This window comes from Tetrao urogallus (genome assembly GCF_951394365.1).
Source record: "Tetrao urogallus genome assembly, chromosome: 1".
Classification (NCBI taxonomy): domain Eukaryota; kingdom Metazoa; phylum Chordata; class Aves; order Galliformes; family Phasianidae; genus Tetrao; species Tetrao urogallus.
In genome coordinates this window covers 193,629,326-193,648,848 of record NC_136813.1, presented here as the reverse complement: position 1 = coordinate 193,648,848, position 19,523 = coordinate 193,629,326, and the positions used below count along the sequence as shown (strand labels likewise).

At 51.7% G+C, this 19,523-nt stretch overlaps 1 protein-coding gene across 1 annotated transcript in view; it reads right to left on the bottom strand.

The window, feature by feature from the left end:
- SHANK3 (SH3 and multiple ankyrin repeat domains 3) overlaps window positions 1–19,523 on the bottom strand; it is a gene marked incomplete at both ends in the record, with an annotated part of 295,242 nt that overhangs the window by 254,075 nt on the left and 21,644 nt on the right. The window contains 2 exons of the mRNA XM_079534115.1: window positions 319–390; window positions 3,526–3,729. Coding sequence (XP_079390241.1) covers window positions 319–390; window positions 3,526–3,729 — 276 coding nt within the window. The remainder of the gene's footprint in view (window positions 1–318; window positions 391–3,525; window positions 3,730–19,523) is intronic.

The window sequence follows — 19,523 nt, the reverse complement described above, 5'->3', positions numbered from 1 at the left end:
CTTCAGCCAACCCTCTGTGTGCTCCCCTGCACTGCCTGTCCCGCGCACAGTTGGCACCCAGACCTCCAACGGAGCAGCGCCCACCACAGCACACACAATTGCACCACTCGATGCAGTTCTTCCATTCACAACGCACCAAAACCACCCCGGCTTTGGCCACACCAGCAGCTCACAGCAGGAATCTGAGCTCCGGCAAGCGAGAAAGGCTGAACCCCCTCAGGTCCTGGTGCCCTCAGAGACTGCTGCTCATCAGCATGGACCATTGGCGCTGTGCATGCACTCAGGGCTCTGAGCTCACAAGCTCAACTCCAGCCTTACCTTGGTATGGAGCTTGGCAAACTGCTTGTCATCCAGTAAAGCCTGGGTGTACACACGCCGCTTGTACCGGAACTGCAAGAGGGAGAACGCCAGACGTGAGATGCACAAAGCCCACTCAGCATCAGTTTGCTCTGGAGCAGTTCCACTGAAGTCCTGCAGCGAGACCCTCAGCCTAAATCTGAGCACAGCAGAACAGGATCTGTTGCTCTCCTCCACCTTTTTTTCTCCTCGTTCATTGCTTTGCTCAGTGAAGAGGCTCTGATCAGTTCCTCGTATCAATCTGTGTGGTTTCAGCTCTTCTCAGTGTGCTTTCAGGCACTGACTGTGACCAAACACTGCTCTGATGCCCATCTCCTCTCCTGAATCACTCCTGGAACCACCTTGCTGTTTGTCAGGGCACACACCAAAGGATCCCAGTATCCCATAGGATCACACTGGGAATTCATGACAGCCTTTCTGACTGACAATTTTCTTTGAAAACTTTGTTTTCAGAAATGAGAGCCCCTCCTTTGCAAGCAGCCACATCCCTGTCCAATTTAGGAATGTGCTGTGATGGCTCCCAATGACTGCACTCACACTGCTGTGCCCTCTGCCAGCAGTGATTTGCAATTGATAGAACTGTTGAGTATCCCAAGTCGAAAGTGACCCACAAGGATCCTCGAGCCCAACTCACACACACTGCACTCAAAGCCTGGGGTGCCCACAGAGGGTCTGACATCAGTCCCTAAGAAACCCACCCAGACTCATCCACGTGTCCTACAGACACCTTACAGCGCTGATCCCAAACGGAGAACAAAACCAGGTCCTCCCCGGTGGCCGCTGCCTACGTGCAGCCATCTCCATGGGGCAGAATTATGGCTCTCTTAAAGAGGTTGGATTTGATTCGATCTTTTTCAATTGCATTCTGAGATTGTGAACTGTTATGAACTTCATCTGTCGCCAGCATCCCATTATTTCAGCTGGATCTGACACCAAGTTATCTTTGGGCTGGAGTTACTTTCGAATGCTGGCAATACATCACCTCATTTTCAGCCTGCTGCAGCTGCCCTTGGGTTCCAGAACTTGTTATAAACAAGAAATCCTGGGCAGATGTGGCCTCACAACACTTTTTTCAATCATTCCTAGCTAAAAGCTGCCCGGCTCACCAACATACAGCTGTTGGACCCTTGCAGGTGCTGCCAGGGTTCCTGGCAAACCCAGGCTGGATGCTGTGTTGAGGGACATGGTTTAGTGGGAGCTCTTGGGAATAGGTGAACGGTTGGACTGGATGATCTTTTAGGTCTTTTCCAACCTTGGTGATTCTATGATTCTATGATTCTATGATTCTATGATTCTTCACCCCCACACCACGTTGGGGTGCAACCAGCTCCAATCCCAGCTGCACAGCCGGTCGGATGGGGAAGGCAGGCTGTGTCACTCTGATGTGACAGCACGCAGTGCCACCCAGGGGCAAGGCAAAACTGCATCAGAGGAGAGCGGAGCTGCGTGGCACCATCAGCTGCTCCGAGCCTCTGCACAGCATTAGCAGTCAGCCCTGCACCCCGAGCATCACCTGGCAGGAAGCACTGCCTGAAGTCCCTCCATAATGTTTTGTCACTCTGTACAAACCCACACCAATCTGGTCACCTCCACACGCAGCCCCGAGGGCTCATTTCTCTTATGGGCTCAGGAAACCTCACTGGGAGCAGCGTGGGATCGGTGCCCTGTAAACGGATTCCAGACTTTTGGTTTTCCAACACGTGATTTTCATGTGCTCAGCTGCCATTCTTATCAGGTTAGGAAGAATTGAAATGACCCATGACAAATGTCAGGTCTGCTTTTAGATGTGTGCACTGAGATATTAAGTGTGGACATCATGCTGAATCATACAAAACAAAGGACTAAAGCCTACGGGAGGAACATTAGGGAACTGATTACCTCGTAGGTTTATTTGCAAGCATTCCTCATGGTATTGCAAATGTTTTAGTCTATATTTGACATTAGTTTACTAAGAAACTGTGCAGCATTTTCTTTCCACCTTAGTTGGGATTAGTTATAATAACAGCATTCATGCTTGCATTTGTAAGAGTTCATACAGCTTAAGTGTGTAATGCTTCCTAAGTAGGCTCTGAGGGTAAATTATAGCACAGGATCCCTGAACCAGAGGTCTGCCTGCAGGTAATCAAAGCTCCATACAGCCAGTGGGGAGTCAATGGAGCCCAAGAACTGCTCCTGCTCACCCTGTGATACACACAGCCCTCCCAGCCCCAGACCAAAATCTGTACTGAATGTCAGTACAGAGGAATTCCATTCATTTCTGTCCCAGATCATGTTCTGGAAAGGAATATAATACAGAATGAAACCTAGCATTTATCGTCCGTGCTCATTATGTGAATGGGGTCTGTATAGGAATGGTCACTGCTGTCAAAGCACAGCGCTCCCTTCCACAATTCACACTAATTGGGAATTAAATTTAAAGAAAAAACGTGCACTCAGAGGGTGGTGAGGCACTGGCACAGGTTGCCCAAGGAGGCTGTGGATGCCCCAGCCCTGCAGGCATTGGAGGCCAGGCTGGATGTGGCTCTGGGCAGCCTGGGCTGCTGGTTGGCGACCTGCACACAGCAGGGGCTTGGAACCAGATGAGCGCTGTGGGCATTTTGCATCCCAGGCCATTCTAGGATACTATCATTCTATGATAGTAAATGTAAAATTGAAGTAAAAAACATCAAACTCAACCCCTTCAGCCTCATTTCCAAGGACCTTCCTGTGCTTTTCCCTCTGTACCTACAGCTTTCCCTGCCTAACTCCAATTCCCCACGGCAGTTACCTGCCCGTATAAGAAGAAGGAGATGTGTGACCAGCTGGCTCGGGAGGCAGAATCAGACCCTCAGGGCCACGGCCAACGTCACAGAGCTCCACCAGGCAGAGCCATGAGCAGCTAAAACTGGAGCTCAGAGGCGTTTGCCTGAGCTTTCCCTCGATGGATTCTCTGCGAGTAAACACACACCCACAGAAATCTCTGCACCTCGTCCTGATGGGAAACGGGGGGAAATAGGGGCGGGGGAGGAGGGGGGCTTAATTTCTGTGCTGCTTTTAGAGACTGTAGAGGAAGGGGTGGGATGACTCCTATGCACTTGTGCACGTACATAGGCGTGTGTACGTACCTATAGGTGTGGGTACACACACACATATATGTTTATGAATGTATATATTAAAAAAGACAGCTACCTCCAGGTAGGGGACGGGAGTGTCGGGATTCAGGGGGTACTCCCGCAGCAGGCGCTCCTCGTCCAGGAACTTCCCTGCTCTGCCATTGAAGGCCGGCTGGAAGAGCCCGTAGTTGAGCACATCCTTCAGGCTGTGGTTGAGGGTGCACAGAATGCGCTGCTTGGAGGCCCACACGGGAACGTCCGGATTCAACCGCAGACACTTCTGTGGAGAGACAGAAGGGCAATGAGAGCTGCTGCGTATTGCAGGGATGCGGAGAGAGCAGGAGGACGAGAGGGGAACGCCACCGCCTTTGCAGAGTCAGCTGGAAAAAGAAGGGGAGGAAGAGGCAGGGGATCAAGTGTTCAAAATCAGAGGACACGCTGGCGCACCGGAGGTCAGCTCACAACAGCAGGTCCCCAGCAGCGGTCTCAGCTTCCCTCCCAGGTCCTACTGCCTGCATTTTGACCCTTGACTTCTTGTTATGATTGCTTTGGTTTTCCTCCTTCTTTGCTCTTGGACTTGGTGATCTCAGAGGTCTTTTTCAATCTTCATGACTCTATGATCACTCCCAAAACAGGAGGCCAGAGGCACAGCGCCCAAGGGGCAGGTCCAGCAGAGTCACACGGTTACATCATTGTGGTTTTGTTCATGGAGGTTTTGAAGAGTTGATGCCTGACCACAGACACCTGCTTGGCTTCCCAAGCAGAAACACAGCCCAATCATCACCCCTCTGCACACACAGAAGCTCTTCCAATGGGCTCTGACAGACCTGCAGTGTTGGAGCTCCACTCCACACACCCCAGCCCATGGATTGGCACTCACCCCAGGCATCAGAGGTAACTGCACATCCTCACTCCTTCCATCAGCCTCGTCTCACCATAACTCATTACCACCGTGCCCACTAAACCCCACTACCTGGGGACATGTCAGTGAGAACGGTGGGGATGGGTTGGGGTTGGATTTGGTGACCTTAGAGGTCTTTTCCAACCTTACTTATTCCACAATTCTATGATCTCCAGCTCCAGAGCCCTGGGGCTTGCTTAGGCCTTAGCAGCATCGCTATGGTTTTGTGAATTAAACAGCTTTGCCTACAGAAAAGCAAATGGTCTTGCTGAGGCACAGGGTGGGAGGCAGCAGAGAGCTGGTGCTGCACTGCACAGTACTCAGAAAACTCACTGTGCAGTACAGGCAACGCTGAGCTGAGGTTACGGCTCATTTTTCTCAGGCAAGGATAACTCTCACTTGGCAGCATGCATTTGTACTGCAAGCAGAGGTCAGCATTATCTATTTCATCGCTGACCATGTGAGCAAGTTGGTGTGCTTATCAACTACTGCTTGTCCTACAGCAGGTGCTAATGAGCAGGCGGCTGCTTGCTGGTGTGAGACATCAGGAGCCCAAAACCCGAGAGATGCCAAAGAGAAGTAGAATACGCATCACTCTTTTGGGAACTCTAAATAAAAAACCACCATCTACAACTTCCTACTTCGCCTCCAGGACTCTTCTTCACTGTCAGATGATGCCTTTCACTATGAAACTGTATGACTAATGGAAAAAAAATAAACTACAGACATGCACACGTGGACAAGAACAAGCAGTGGTTGAAGGAACATCCTGGAACAAAGATCACTGAATCTTATCCTGAACTTTTACTGCACAGACATATTCCAGAGAGTATTAACATTCCATACGTAGGAGAGAAAACAGCTTCCATCCTGCAACACATTTTGTTAACCAGTGTCAGAAACTGGAAAAAAGGAAATGCCTGCTTTGGTGTTAGGTCAAAACGCTGCAGTCCTTTGTGGCCATAATCCTACTACTTCAGTATATCTTAAAGCTCTGTTTCTTGAAATACCACCAACCCACCAGAATTCCTGCAACTAAACACACTTTTTGCACTCCATGATGCAGCACAGCCATTCCAGGAGCAATCCAACAGACAACACTAATCCCACCAGTCTCTGCTGGCAAGCTGCAGAGATCTCTCTGTGCAGCCTCAGCTCTGAAGCCTGCATGGATCCACAGCAGATCCAGCTGCTCTGTGCTCACTTTGCTCGGGCAGACACTGCAGCAAGGGTTCCTCTAACCTGTTGCATGGGGACACACCATCGCAGTGGGGACAACCCTGGCAGCTTCCACAGCAGAACCTGGCTGACCTTGGCAGAACAGGAAGGGTTCAGTTGCCCAAACGCAGGCATTCAGCCAGGCACCGACCCAGCCCCATCAGGACGGGAACACCAGGCTTGGACATGAGGGCAGCTCTGCAGCCCCGTGCTGCTCTCCTGCAGGATGCTGAGCAGGAGGGATCAGGGTGAGTGCACAGGGCACCATAAAGTCCACCCTGTGCTGAGGACACAGGCTGAAGGCAGCTGCAGCATGAGCCACTCACTTTAGCTTGCTGTACAATTATAAGTGCTGATCATAACAATCAAAGCCTTTGGAACAAGTCCTGAAAGAAAACAATGCAGTTCCTCAACTTTTAGACAGCATGGATGACCCCTTCCTGAAGGAAGAAAGAGCTCATTGCTCCAGCTTCAATCCTCTGCAGTGCACAGGATGACAGGCAAGATCTATTCAGGAGCCACCCCGCAATAATGACAATAAAGAACAGCCCCTTAACAGCAAAGAAGACAAAATTTTTTCATCAAAGTGCACAAAAATGAGAGAGAATTGAAAGGAAATTAAAAGTAGCAGCTGAAAAGGTGATGTGCTTGCAGGCAGCAGGTAACATATTTCATAATATCACATCAGAAGCTCTGAGCAAATGTATGGCAAAAATGGAAAAACGGCCCCAAAGAGGCCCCCAGAGAAAGACGGAGCGGCCGAAAACAACAGAGCAGAGGAATCTATAGAAAGTGAAAGAGCTCCTTTAGAAAATGGGAGTTGCCATTTTGAGATCGGAGCAGAGCACAACCCCGACAACTGCATGCAAAATGACAACGGTGACAAAGCCGTAAAACCTCGGGGATGCAGAGGGAGCAGGCAGCTGATGGAACGCAGAGGGGGGCCGTGATGCGGCTCATCCCGGGGTGGGGCTCTCTTATCTCCCGAGTGTTTTCAGCATGGCTGCTTGCTGCCATAAACCAGACTGCCCAAAGCAGGGCGGCGTCCCTTCAGCCCTGCAACCGAGTGGGAAAACAGTACACAAAGGTGAGGGAATGCTGCAGGTTTCCAACACGGGGTTCTTCAGTGGGGCCACGCGTGCCCACAATGGGGTGTGAGAGCAATGGAGGATGTCACACCGAAATTGGCAGCACACCCAGATCCTCTGCATCGCGCGCCGGCCCGTCCACCCTACCAGGAAAAAACAGAAACAGGAAAGGTAAAGCTGACAAAGGTGACAGAAGCAGAGAGCGGCCCGCAGTGCCCTGTGCAGAGCCTGGGCCGGGGGTGGGGCCTGGACCAGAAACAGGGCCTGGTGTGGGGCTTGGGCTGGGGGCGAGGCCTGGGCCATGGCAGGGGAACGGCTCAGTAGGAGCCCAGGGCAGCTCCTCACCCTCTCCTTCCCAGGAGATCAGGAGTGGGGCCTCGTGCAGGGCCTGGGCTAGGAGTTGGGCCTGTACCAGAAGCAGGGCCTAGACTGGGAGCAGGGCCTGGTGTGGGGTCTAAGATAGGAGAGGGGCCTAGGCCAGCAGTGGGGCCTAGGCCGAGAGTAGAGCCTAGGCCGGGAGCGAGGCCTAGGCCAGGAGTGGAGGTTAGGCTAGGAGCGAGGCCTAGGCCAGGAGTGAGGCCTAGGCCAGGAGTGGAGCTTAGGCTAGGAGCGAGGCCTAGGCCAGAAGCGAGGCCTAGGCCAGGAGCGAGGCCAAGGCCAGGAGTGGGATTTAGGTTGGGAATGAGGCCTAGGCCAGGAAAGAGGCCTAGGCTGAGAGATAGGCCTAGGCTGGGAGCAAGACCTAGGCTGGGAACAAGACCTAGGCTGGGAGCAGGGCCTGAGCCACACTATGGGAATGATGCAGAACAAGCCCAGGGGAGCTCCTTGCCTCTCTTTAACAGACTGTGCTTGGTATTCCCAACTGTACACTTATTTTCTCTGTTCTGGTCAAAGCCGGCCATGGATTCACCTGGCAGCAGTGCAGCACCCACACATGTGGTCATTCACTCCCTGCCCCCTTCCATCAGGGTGGGGGGGAGAGAAGCCAGGGGAGGGGAGAAACCCAAAGTAGAACTCATGGGTTGAGATAGAACATATTTACTGAGACAGAAAATAGAAAAGGAAAATAACAGCAATGATGATATGTATTCACAGAACAAGCACTGCACAACACAGCTGCTCCCCATCTGCCCACCAGCGCCCAGCCTGTCCACGAGCAGTGCCCCCCCAGCCAACTCCCCGCAGTTTTGTACTTTTCTCACATGACGCCATGCTGCATTCCTGTGCCATTCCTGTGCCCAGTTTGAGTCAGCAGCGCTGGTTCCGTTCCACACAGCTCCTTGTTGCCCCTCAGTCCCTCACTGCAGCGCGGCACAAGGAGCTGAAATGTCTGCGGCTCTGTGCAGCGCTGCTCAGCGACACCGAAACATCGGTGTATTAGCAATACTGTTTTGCTCCCAAAGCTAAAATGTAGCATCATACCAGACACTGTGAACTAAATTTTAAAAAAAAAAACTTTGTTCCAGATGAAACCAAGACAAAAACTTTCTCCTTCGGCAGCAGTTTCAGCAGTGGTGTCTTCCCATGACCTGGGGCAGATTACAAATTCCCTGCAGAGTCCTCCTGGCAGCTGTTCTCCTGCAGAAACACAGGGAAGGAGTCTTGCTCCTTGATGAGCAACAACCACCAGGAGAAGCTAGAACAAGTTTCCTGTGCACCGGGTGCTGGCGGTGGGCAGACTGGGACCAGCTTACAGAACAAGCTGTGTATACTGGCAAAACAATGAGAATTTTGTGGCTTAGATCACCTCCTGAGGAAAGCTCTGGCCTTGCCATCTGATGTGCTGGAACACCACGCTGGGAGAAGCTGCCCCCACCAAGAGGAAACAAGATAATGAACAGGAGGGAGGCTCTTGGCTCCCAGCAGGAAAGCAGCCATGCACAAGCCCTTCTTGCAGAGTTGCGTGCTGTAGATAAAGGATTTGGGCTTGCTAGATTTTCCAGCAAAACAGTTGCTGCTTGTAAGACAGTCTGAGAGGGCGTTGTTGACTGCTGCGTCATCCTCCTGTATCCCTTGCCTGAGACAGGAAACCATCCACTAATGCTTTTTAAAAGACACGAGAGTCCAAGAGTTGTATTACAACTCCTAACAGTGACAGCCACCCCCATCATAAAGACCCTCCATCACTGCTTTCAGTCTAGCAGCTGCCTCCAATACAAATGCACCTTGAAATGAATGTTTGAAGAGATTCAGCACCTGATTAACTCCAAGTGAGTGGCTCTGGCAAGACAGAGCTGCAACAGCTTTCCTGTCAGCCACCTGCAAGGGAAGGGCTGCTGAAGAGCACCACTGCCATCCCACTTCAACCAACTGCTGAACTCTTTGTTTAGAAAACACAGGGCAAAGGAAATGCAAAAAGTTTGGGATCAGCTTGATTCAATCACAGGCCCAAACAAAGAGCTCGAGATGGATTTAAGGGATGGTGGTTTCCTTCAGAGACCTGGAACTGACTCCAGCATGTCACTGTACCATCACAACCACACCAAAAAGAAAACAATCAGCAACCACTGTCTAATGTGTAAGCAGTAGGAAAAGAAGGATCCGAGAAACTTTAGCTTGACTTCAGGCTGGCAAATGCCATGGAAATTTAAACTGCTTCTTCAGAAGGGTGCACAGGATCTTCTGTTCACTCAGCATCAACACAGAGAAACTGTAGTTTCGTAGAAAAGCCCTTATCATAAAATCACTGATGATGGAAAAGACTTCTAAGGGTCACAACCAGGTCTAACCCCAACCCATCCCCACTGTGCCCACCAACTGCCTACTAACCCTGTCCCCAAGTGCCACATCTAATAGACACATTCAGAAGAGGTAAAGAACTTATCAGCATAAAAGAGTGAAAGAAATCAAGTTTGGCTGGAAAACTGGTGAAACCAATGAAAACAGCACACTGCAGCTGCCTTAGGAGCACATGGGCAAGATGTTCTCTGATTCAGTAAATCTAAAGCCACGAAGGCCTGTCACATTGTCCAGCCTGAGCAATGCACCACTATGCTGCAAGAGTCAACCATTAACTCCCATAGTGAGCTGAAATCCATCCCATTTGGGTCTCAGAAAAGAAAAAAAGAAAAAAACCCAAACACACAGCAGAAAACATGCTCCCTCCTTGGATGAGTTCACAAGCCAAATATTCATCTTCGATAAGAGGTATGTCTTAATTCTCACTTGATTCCCTTTGTTTAAACATTCAGTCATTCCTTCTCTTTACACCTTTCTCTGTGATACTGAGCAGCAGTTTAGCACTCAGCTCCTTGCTGCTCTCCAGCCTCCGTTCAACAGTCACCTCTCAGTCTTGTTTAGGGTGCACTGAAGAGATTGACCTTCACAAAGTGTAATGCATTTTCTCCAGATCTCAAATCCTTTTTGTTGCTCTTTTCAGCATCCTCTTTAATTTTAAATATACTTTTTAAAGAGCGGAATTCAGAGCCAGAGGCAATATTCCAGCATCTGTCTCCCAGCTGTCACTTACAGCTACAAAATACTGTCCTTGACTCCCTGTCCGCTTGCTTCTATCTCCACGCGTTGCATCAGCAGTTTCCTTTAAAGCACGTGGCCCGTTGGGTTCAGTTTGCTTTGACACTCCACCTCACTCTGACAGCCAAACCCCACGTTCTTCCCAATTCACATCTTGTTTTCTAGATCTGGAGTTAGCTACCTGTAGAGCTCTGCATTTGAATGAATTAGAACATTCTTTATTTTGAAGAGCACAGCTCTAGTTCACTCCACGTTAGCATTAAAAAAAAAGTGGTGAGGTAGGGATGCAGCCTCTAACAACTCTAAAAGAACATTTGTTGAAGCAGGAGCATGAGGGAAAAGGACTTCAGAAAAGGCAGGGAGCACTGCCAAAGAAGCAGAAAGCACCACTGCACCCTGGTACGCCCATGTCCTCAAGGTGTGTGCAGCCCTAGCTGTGCCAGAATGGGAAAAGTGTGGATAAGGGAGGGCAAGACGACCAAAGGCCTGGAGCAGCATCCATGTGAAGCTCAGCTAAATAGACAAGAACCCCCAGCGTGGGAAAAAGGACACTGAGATGGAATGCAACAAAACCAAAAGTGGCATGAAAAATAGAATCACAGAATCACAGAATCACCCGGGTTGGAAGGGACCTCAAGGATCATGTAGTTCCAATCCCCCTGCCTAGCAGGGCCACCAAACATCCACATTTAGATCAGGTTGCCCAGGACCCCGTCCAACCTGGCCTTGAACACGTCCAAAGACGGGGCATCCACAACCTCCCTGGGCAGCCCGTTCCAGGGCCCAACCACTCTCCTTGTAAAGAACTTCCCCCTAACGTCCAACCTAAATCTTCCCTCCTTCAACTTGGATCCATTTCCCCTAGTCCTGCTATTGCCAGCCCTTTTGAAGAGTTGACTCCCCTCCTGGGTGTAGGTTCCCTTCAGGTACTGATAGGCTGCAATGAGGTCACCCCGCAGCCTTCTCTTCTCCAGGCTGAACAAGCCCAACTCCCTCAGCCTGTCCTCATAGGGGAGGTGCTCCAGCCCCCTGATCATCTTAATCGCCCTCCTCTGGACTCTTTCCAAAATCTCCATGTCTTTCTTGTCCTGAGGGCTCCACACCTGGACACAGTACTCCAGATGGGGCCTCACAAGAGCCGAGTAGAGAGGGACAATCACCTCCCTGTCCCTGCTGACCACCCCTCTCCTGATGGAGCCCAGGATCCCATTTGCCTTTCGAGCTGCCAGAGCTCACTGCTGGCTCATGTTAAGTCTCTCGTCCATCAGGACCCCCAGGTCTTTCTCTGCCGAATAGAAGCAGGTATTATTTCCTTGGGAACTGATGCAAACACTGCAAGACAAGGAGACAGATAGGACATCTTCATTAGACACACTCATGCTGATCTGCTCAGTGGCATGCCGCAGGGTTCTGGCAATCAACTCCAAATTGGTCTCCCAGGTACCACCACTCGTGTAGTCATAACCACAAATCAGCCCTGCGTGCATCACGGGTTGTTTGGCTTACCCCAGTCAGGGCACCCTACCCAGATCTGACTCTAATTGCAGCACTATCTCTTAGTTTACAGCTAAACACCACTCTTTTCTTTCAAGTTACAACTTCCCTCGTTTCACATTAACCTACCACAGTTCTGCCTCCAGGTACCTACAACTAGGCTGATTTTGTGGGTGGATCCAGTTTCTTCATACTTATGACTCCAAGACGTTTGCACGTCCACCTTATTAGTTACGACTGCAGCAGTTCTGTCAACTTGCACTAACTTCTACTCCCCAACAGCAAAGTCTTTTAAAACAAAGCTCAGGAGGATAACAGTACAAGCTGACAGAGTTTTTCTGCCATTGTCACTGGCCATTCTAAACCCAGAATGGGTATTTCTTTACGACCCTGCATGGGTTCACCCAATGGGAGGCCCATAGCAGGGAGTCGCAGACTGACACCAGTGGAGGGCTGTGGGGAAAGCTGGTCCTGCTCAGAGCAGGGGGGACCAGCTAAAGGCTGCACAGCATTGGCCAAGCACCTCCAAGGGCAGAGACCTCTTGAATTCTCGAGGCTCCAGACCAGCTCCCTGCGATGAAGGAAGGCCACAGAGGAGGACGTCTCTGGCCATAGCTTTGTCCTCTTGTTCCATCATGTCACTCCCGGAGGAGCCCACCTCCATCGCCTCTCCCCACTCTGTTAGGCACTTGCAGATGGCAGTACGGTCTTCCTTCTGTCTTCTCCTTCCTGGTCTGAGCAAACCTTACTCTCAGCCTTTCCTCCTGCCTCCTGAACCTCAGTTTCAAACATCCCAGGGACTCTGTGGAACCTTCTGGGCTACGTAATGCCTGCCCTGGGCTGGTGACCCCACTATCTGTATGGATCTCACCAGTTCTGAGTGGTGAAAGCCATCCCCACCATTGCATGCTGACTACCACCAGCCATTGCCACCACGGTGCGCTTAGCCTTCATTGCCAAAGGCACTGCCAGTGCTGGGTCAGGGGGTTCCTGGGGTCCCTCGGCCTTTCCTGCCAAGGAACCTGCTTTCTAGTCACCCATCCTGCCCTACCCCATTCCATTCCATAGCACTGCTGCAGCCCACGGGCAGGATTTGCCTCTGCCAGCCCTTAAGGCCATTCCTGCAGCTGGTGAAGACCCCTCTGAAGAGCAGCCTGGCCCTCAGCCTGCTGACTGCTCCTAGACTGGCTGGAGCTGCTCTGATAAGAAGATACCACATGCTGTAAGCTTTCATATCCATTCCTGAGGAACGAGCTCCTAAGCAGACACCAGATGGGCTTTGTATGGCCATTGGCCACCCTTTAAGCTGGTGGTCCAGCCACCTGTCCACCAACCTCGTCCTCCAACCATCCAAACCATCTCAGTCCTATTTTGCAATAAGGATGTTACAGGAGAACACTCTGAGGAGAACACACTGAAAACCTCCTCAAGTTCTGTGTGGATGTTTCCTGTGCTCTCCTCTTCAAGCATCATCCACCCCAGTGATAAAGTAGTCAGGTTGGTTGGGCGTGATTTACCCTCGGCAAATCCATGCTAGCTGTTCCCAGTCACCTCCTGACCTTCATGTGCCTGGATAAGGCTTCCATCAGGATCTACTCCACCACCTGCCCTCCAACCAAAGGGATCTGGACATTGGTCAGCCTCACCACAGCTCCTTTTCCTTATCCTTGATGCGAGGACTAAGAGCACTCAAAATGATTTCCTGAAGGAGACCAAGAGGGGGTTACCATGTGCACCCAGGCCTTGGGCCAACTGTTGCCTTAGGCTGGGGCAGCTCTCTGGGTGGACATTCCTACGTGCCCACTCTTTGCTTCAGCCCTCCAGCACGTGTCCTCTTCAAACCACCAACATTCTGAGGAAAGTGACCAACTTTGAGGTACTTTCCTTCCTGCCAAACTCCCCTGAAGACAGGAATTCATCACTGAGTCATGCTTTTCCTGAGCCAATCTCTTTGCATTCAGGGCACTGCAGCTCTTCTTGTGTCCCCAGGCAACTTGTAAAGACATTCCAAAGGTGCTTCCATCCAGCTCCTCTGAAGTCTTGATAAATCCTCTCAGCTACCTCTCTGACATCCGTTCTCTTTTATCATAGAATGGAAACAGATGAGGGAGACGTGAACTCCTGGAAGTGCAATGGTTCAATCTTACCAGAAATTGTTTCCCAACTGTTTAATTTTCCTGGTTTTGAATAACAGCACAGCTACTAAACCACTTATCAGCGTGTTGGTCGTTAACTTTCACTCTGAAGACATCCTTAGCGAAAGCTTTAGCGTCAACACCTCCTTCTCGCTAATCGCTTTTCCCTGCTTCAATAACTGTTTTGAGTGAAAAGAAAACACACGTTAGCGCTACCTACTCACCTACCCAAAATCCCTTCAATAATTACCCACTGCTTTGTTCTTGTAAATCAATCTCCTCCAGCACTCACCCGCTGATCCATTCTCTCGTGAAACCTCCCCAACGCTTCATGCGGTTCCTCCACTTTGTTTCCTCGTCTCCGCTACCAACCCTTCTCCCGGCGCTGCCCGGAGTGCAGGTGGAGGTGTCAGGAGGGGGGATGCCACGCTGGGGGTCCCGGGGACCCTCCCACCCCCCTCAGGCTGAGCAGAGGGCTGCTCCCCTCCGGTCCCCTCCTTGAGGCCGTGTCCCGGCGCCCTGTGAGCAGGGACACGCAGTCACAAAGCAGAGCCGGCGCTGGAGGAATCAACGCTCCTCTGCTCGGCGGCTTTTAATTAAAGAAGAGTAATGACAACGCTGATAAATTTGTGAACCACTCCTCCGTTGATCGATTCCGGCAGTATCTGAGCCTTGGCAGCCACCCAGCAGCAGCCCAACGCTTGGCAGTTCCCAGGCAACCGCAGCCTCGAGGTTTGCACATGACAACTTCTACAATATTGCCGTGTTTTCAATAAAAATTCTGACGCACTGAGCTGTCAAATCAGCTGAAGTTAATAGCAAGTTAAATAGTATTAGGAGGGCCTATATTGACTGCTTTACTTCCGGACCTTCCCCAGTTCAAAAATTAGCATTTCTCTTCCATCAGCAACTGCGGGTTTTGCAGGCTGCTGCATTTAAACACCTCAGATTCCTTTGGGTCCATAAGGAAATTTATATCACGCTCTCCACAGGAAAAGACCCTGAGGCAGCAGGCAATGACTTCGGTCACAGCGGCACAGGAAGTGAGAGAAACTCTAAACCAACCCAGCGAAGAAAGAGAGAAGCACTGAGCATCACCCACAGCTGCAGTCTGGGGATGCACAGCGCTCCAAAATGGTCCAACTGCTACAGGGCCGCCACGACTTCATCGTGTCCGAGAGAGCAAGAACAAATCTGACTGAAAAATCTCATCCAGACATCCATGCTGCTCTAATGCAACCTAAAGCAGGGACATAACTGACCAAGCCTCCCAAATCCTAAGGAGAACGTGCAGAGCTGTCGTCAGCATCACTGATGAGCATCATTCACCCTGGAGAAGAGAAGGCTGCAGGGTGACCCCACTGCAGCCTGCAGGAGCTGAAGGGAGCCTACAAACAGGAGGGGGGCAACTCTGTGAAAGGAGAGATGACAGCAGGACGAGGGGAAATGGTTGGAAGTTGAGGGAGGGCAGCTGGAGGTTGGATGTCAGGGGGAAGTTGTGTACTGTGAGAGCGGGGAGGTGCTGGAACAGCTGCCCAGAGAGGCTGTGATGCCCCGTCCATCCCTGGAGGTGTTGGAGGCCAGGTTGGATGGGGCCCTGGGCAGCCTGGGCTGCTGTGAAATGCGGAGGTTGATGGCCCTGCGTGTGGCAGGGAGGTTGGAGCTTCATGAGCCTTGAGATCCCTTCCGATCCAAACCATTGTATGATTCTATGATCACTAAGAAGGAAAAGGAAGAAGTCAGGGGAAGTATGAATGTTAATAAAGAGTGGGGAAAAAAAAATGTTACCAAATATTTCACAGCATCACAAGCATCCCTAAATTAAGACATTAAGACCAGCCTGAAGCAGGTGCCTTCATTCCAGCTGACTGGAACATCTGTCAGCATGGAGCTGCATCAGGTGGGGCCCAGGGAAAGGCTTTTTGCCCCAGAGGGTGGTGGGCACAGCACAGCCCCCCCAGGCAGTGGCCCAGCCCCGAGCTCAGGGAGTGCTGGGACACCACTCTCAGCTGCAGGGTTTGGGTTTGTGCGGTGCTGTGTGGGGCTGGGGTTGGTTTTGATGATCCTTGTGCGTCCCTTCCCACTTGAGATAGTCTATGATTCTATGATTTTGCTCAAGATATTTCACAACGAAGGTATTTGCAGGCTGCCAGCTCAGAAGCATCCATCCTGCTGGTACCCACCGCATCGTCCCCATATCAGCACGTGCTCCCCAGCCCCATTCCAGCACCTCTCCCTCCCAGCCCCACATCAGCAGCTGGCCGCCAAGCTCTGCACGTCGATTCTGTAAAGCAGTGGTACAAAAAAAAGCACAAATTGCTATCAATAAACCAGCACCGAGGAAGGGCCAATCAGCAGCGGGGAGGGCGATTTTGTTGGGTTAGCGGTTTAATTAACAGCCAGGCCTTTAACGATGCCAATGACCTGTGAAAGTCAGGACACATTTAGAGAATCAGTGCCCTACTGCAGAACCGCCAAAAGCAGCTGCAGAACTGCTTTACTAGAGCTCGTGTTGTCGGGAACAGCGTGGCTTCCCCCGGGCTGAGAAGATTTCTTCATGATGGGAACTGCAGCGTTCCCAGGTCGTGAGAATGGAGGCAACTGCAGGCGTTGGAAGCAGCGTTCAGAATTGGTTTGTGGCATTTCGTTTGCACAATGTGAATTTCTCAGAGTTGTGCTGGATGTGCCACCATCACGCGGCTCTTCAGCCCTCGACCCATAGAGCAGCAATGACAAATGGCATCAAAGCCTTCAGTGGAGGAATGAGGCTGGGAGGCACCTGGGGTCCATCCGACAACAAAGCTATGAAAGGAAATAAGATGCTGCTAATAAAGACGGCATCTGAACTGAGGCAAGATGTGTACTACAAGGTGTGACGTCTCCAGAGAGTGAGATCCAACAAAGATGAATCCTGCTTTGTAAAACCCCACACACATCCTCAGCAAAGGAGAGCAACTACACACACGCAATGCTTGATAACGGCCTACAGGTGAGACAGCAAATTAGAAACACGTTTGCCAGCAATAAGAGGAGGAAAAAAAAAGAAATGTAGAAAAACACCCTCTGTTAGATCTCAAAAAGGGGAAGAGACGTCACCCCCTCCAACACCAGCCCCGAAATCAACCCGTGCCACAATAAAAATCATTTCACCCGAGCTGCTGGTAAACCCCCGCAGCAATCCTGGGGAAAAGAACAAACTGCAGTGTGAGCTGCCAGCTCGGTCTGGGCAAGGCCAGCACCGAGGCAAGAGCTTATAGAGAGAAGATTTAGGTTAGATAATTGGAAAACATTTTGGGGCAGCGAAGCCATGGCGCTGCTGCCAGAGCTGTGGGTGCCCCATCCTTGGAGGAGCCCGAGGCCATGGATGGGGCGCTGGGCAGCCTGAGCTGGGGGGCACACAGCCCACAGCGGGGAGGTTGGAGGTTCCCTTCCATGGCCCTATGATCTGTAAGGTCACTTCCATCCCAACCGTCCCACGCCTCCATGATCTGTATGATTGCTTCCAACCCATCATCCCACAGCTCTGTGACCCACAAGGTACCTTCCACCCTAACTGCCCTACAGCTCTGTGACCCACAAGGTCCCTTCCACCCTAACTGCCCTACAGCTCTGTGACCCACAAGGTCCCTTCCCCCCTAACTGCCCTACAGCTCTGTGACCCACAAGGTCCCTTCCCCCCTAACTGCCCTACAGCTCTGTGACCCACAAGGTCCCTTCCACCCTAACTGCCCTACAGCTCTGTGACCCACAAGGTCCCTTCCACCCTAACTGCCCCACAGCTCTGTGACCCATAAGGTCCCTTCCACCCCAACTGCCCTACAGCTCTGTGACCCACAAGGTCCCTTCTGCCCCAACTGCCCTACAGCTCTGTGACCCATAAGGTCCCTTCCACCCTAACTGCCTTACAGCTCTGTGACCCACAAGGTCCCTTCTGCCCCAACTGCCCTACAGCTCTGTGACCCACAAGGTCCCTTCCACCCTAACTGCCCTACAGCTCTGTGACCCACAAGGTCCCTTCCACCCTAACTGCCCTACAGCTCTGTGACCCACAAGGTCCCTTCCACCCTAACTGCCCTACAGCTCTGTGACCCACAAGGTCCCTTCCACCCTAACTGCCCTACAGCTCTGTGACCCACAAGGTCCCTTCCACCCTAACTGCCCTACAGCTCTGTGACCCACAAGGTCCCTTCCACCCTAACTGCCCTACAGCTCTGTGACCCACAAGGTCCCTTCCACCCTAACTGCCCTACAGCTCTGTGACCCACAAGGTCCCTTCCACCCTAACTGCCCTACAGCTCTGTGACCCACAAGGTCCCTTCCACCCTAACTGCCCTACAGCTCTGTGACCCACAAGGTCCCTTCTGCCCCAACTGCCCTACAGCTCTGTGACCCATAAGGTCCCTTCCACCCTAACTGCCCTACAGCTCTGTGACCCACAAGGTCCCTTCTGCCCCAACTGCCCTACAGCTCTGTGACCCACAAGGTCCCTTCCACCCTAACTGCCCTACAGCTCTGTGACCCACAAGGTCCCTTCCACCCTAACTGCCCTACAGCTCTGTGACCCACAAGGTCCCTTCCACCCTAACTGCCCTACAGCTCTGTGACCCACAAGGTCCCTTCCACCCTAACTGCCCTACAGCTCTGTGACCCACAAGGTCCCTTCCACCCTAACTGCCCTACAGCTCTGTGACCCACAAGGTCCCTTCCACCCTAACTGCCCTACAGCTCTGTGACCCACAAGGTCCCTTCCCCCCTAACTGCCCTACAGCTCTGTGACCCACAAGGTCCCTTCTGCCCCAACTGCCCTACAGCTCTGTGACCCATAAGGTCCCTTCCACCCTAACTGCCCTACAGCTCTGTGACCCACAAGGTCCCTTCTGCCCCAACTGCCCTACAGCTCTGTGACCCACAAGGTCCCTTCTGCCCCAACTGCCCTACAGCTCTGTGACCCATAAGGTCCCTTCTGCCCCAACTGCCCTACAGCTCTGTGACCCACAAGGTCACTTCCACTCTAACTGCCCTACAGCTCTGTGAACCATAAGGTACTTCTGCCTCAACTGTCCTATGGCTCTGTCATCTGCAAAGTCACTTCCACTCCACCCACCCTACTGCTCTCTGACCCATAAGTTCACTTCCACCCCAATCATTTTACAGCTCTGTGACCCACAAGGTCCCTTCTGCCCCAACTGCCCTACAGCTCTGCGACCCACAAGGGCACTTCCACCCCAACTGTTCTATGGCTCTGTGACCAATGAGGTCCCTTCCACCCCAGCCACCCTGTGCACAGCCCTGAATCCCTATTCCACACTCACAAGGACAGACCCCGATGCAGGAGCACTGCGAGGGCCCCGATGACCCCGCAGGACCCAGATGCTCCCTCCTGCAGCAGCAGTCGTGTGGTCACTGCAGCAGCTGTGAGCACAGCAAAGCTTTCCTGGGACATCAGTGCTAGGCTGGATTGTCGACACGATACATAGGGCTGGAACAGGATCTTCTAATTGTTACAGATCTTGGATTTGGAGCCACGTTGCGAAGGCACCCCCCAACGACGGCAGTAAAATGCATTTAAAATGACGAATTTGTTTTAGGACACTTCAGTGTGAAGGAAAAAATACCAAAAGAATGAATGGAAGGCAGAAACCTGCTCACACTTAATGGTTAACCTGAAGCGAGCCACGGAAGGAAAGGTTAGCAACACAAACACTGAACACAACAATTACTGTAATGGATCGATACAGCGGTGCACAGTTACAGAGATAAATGA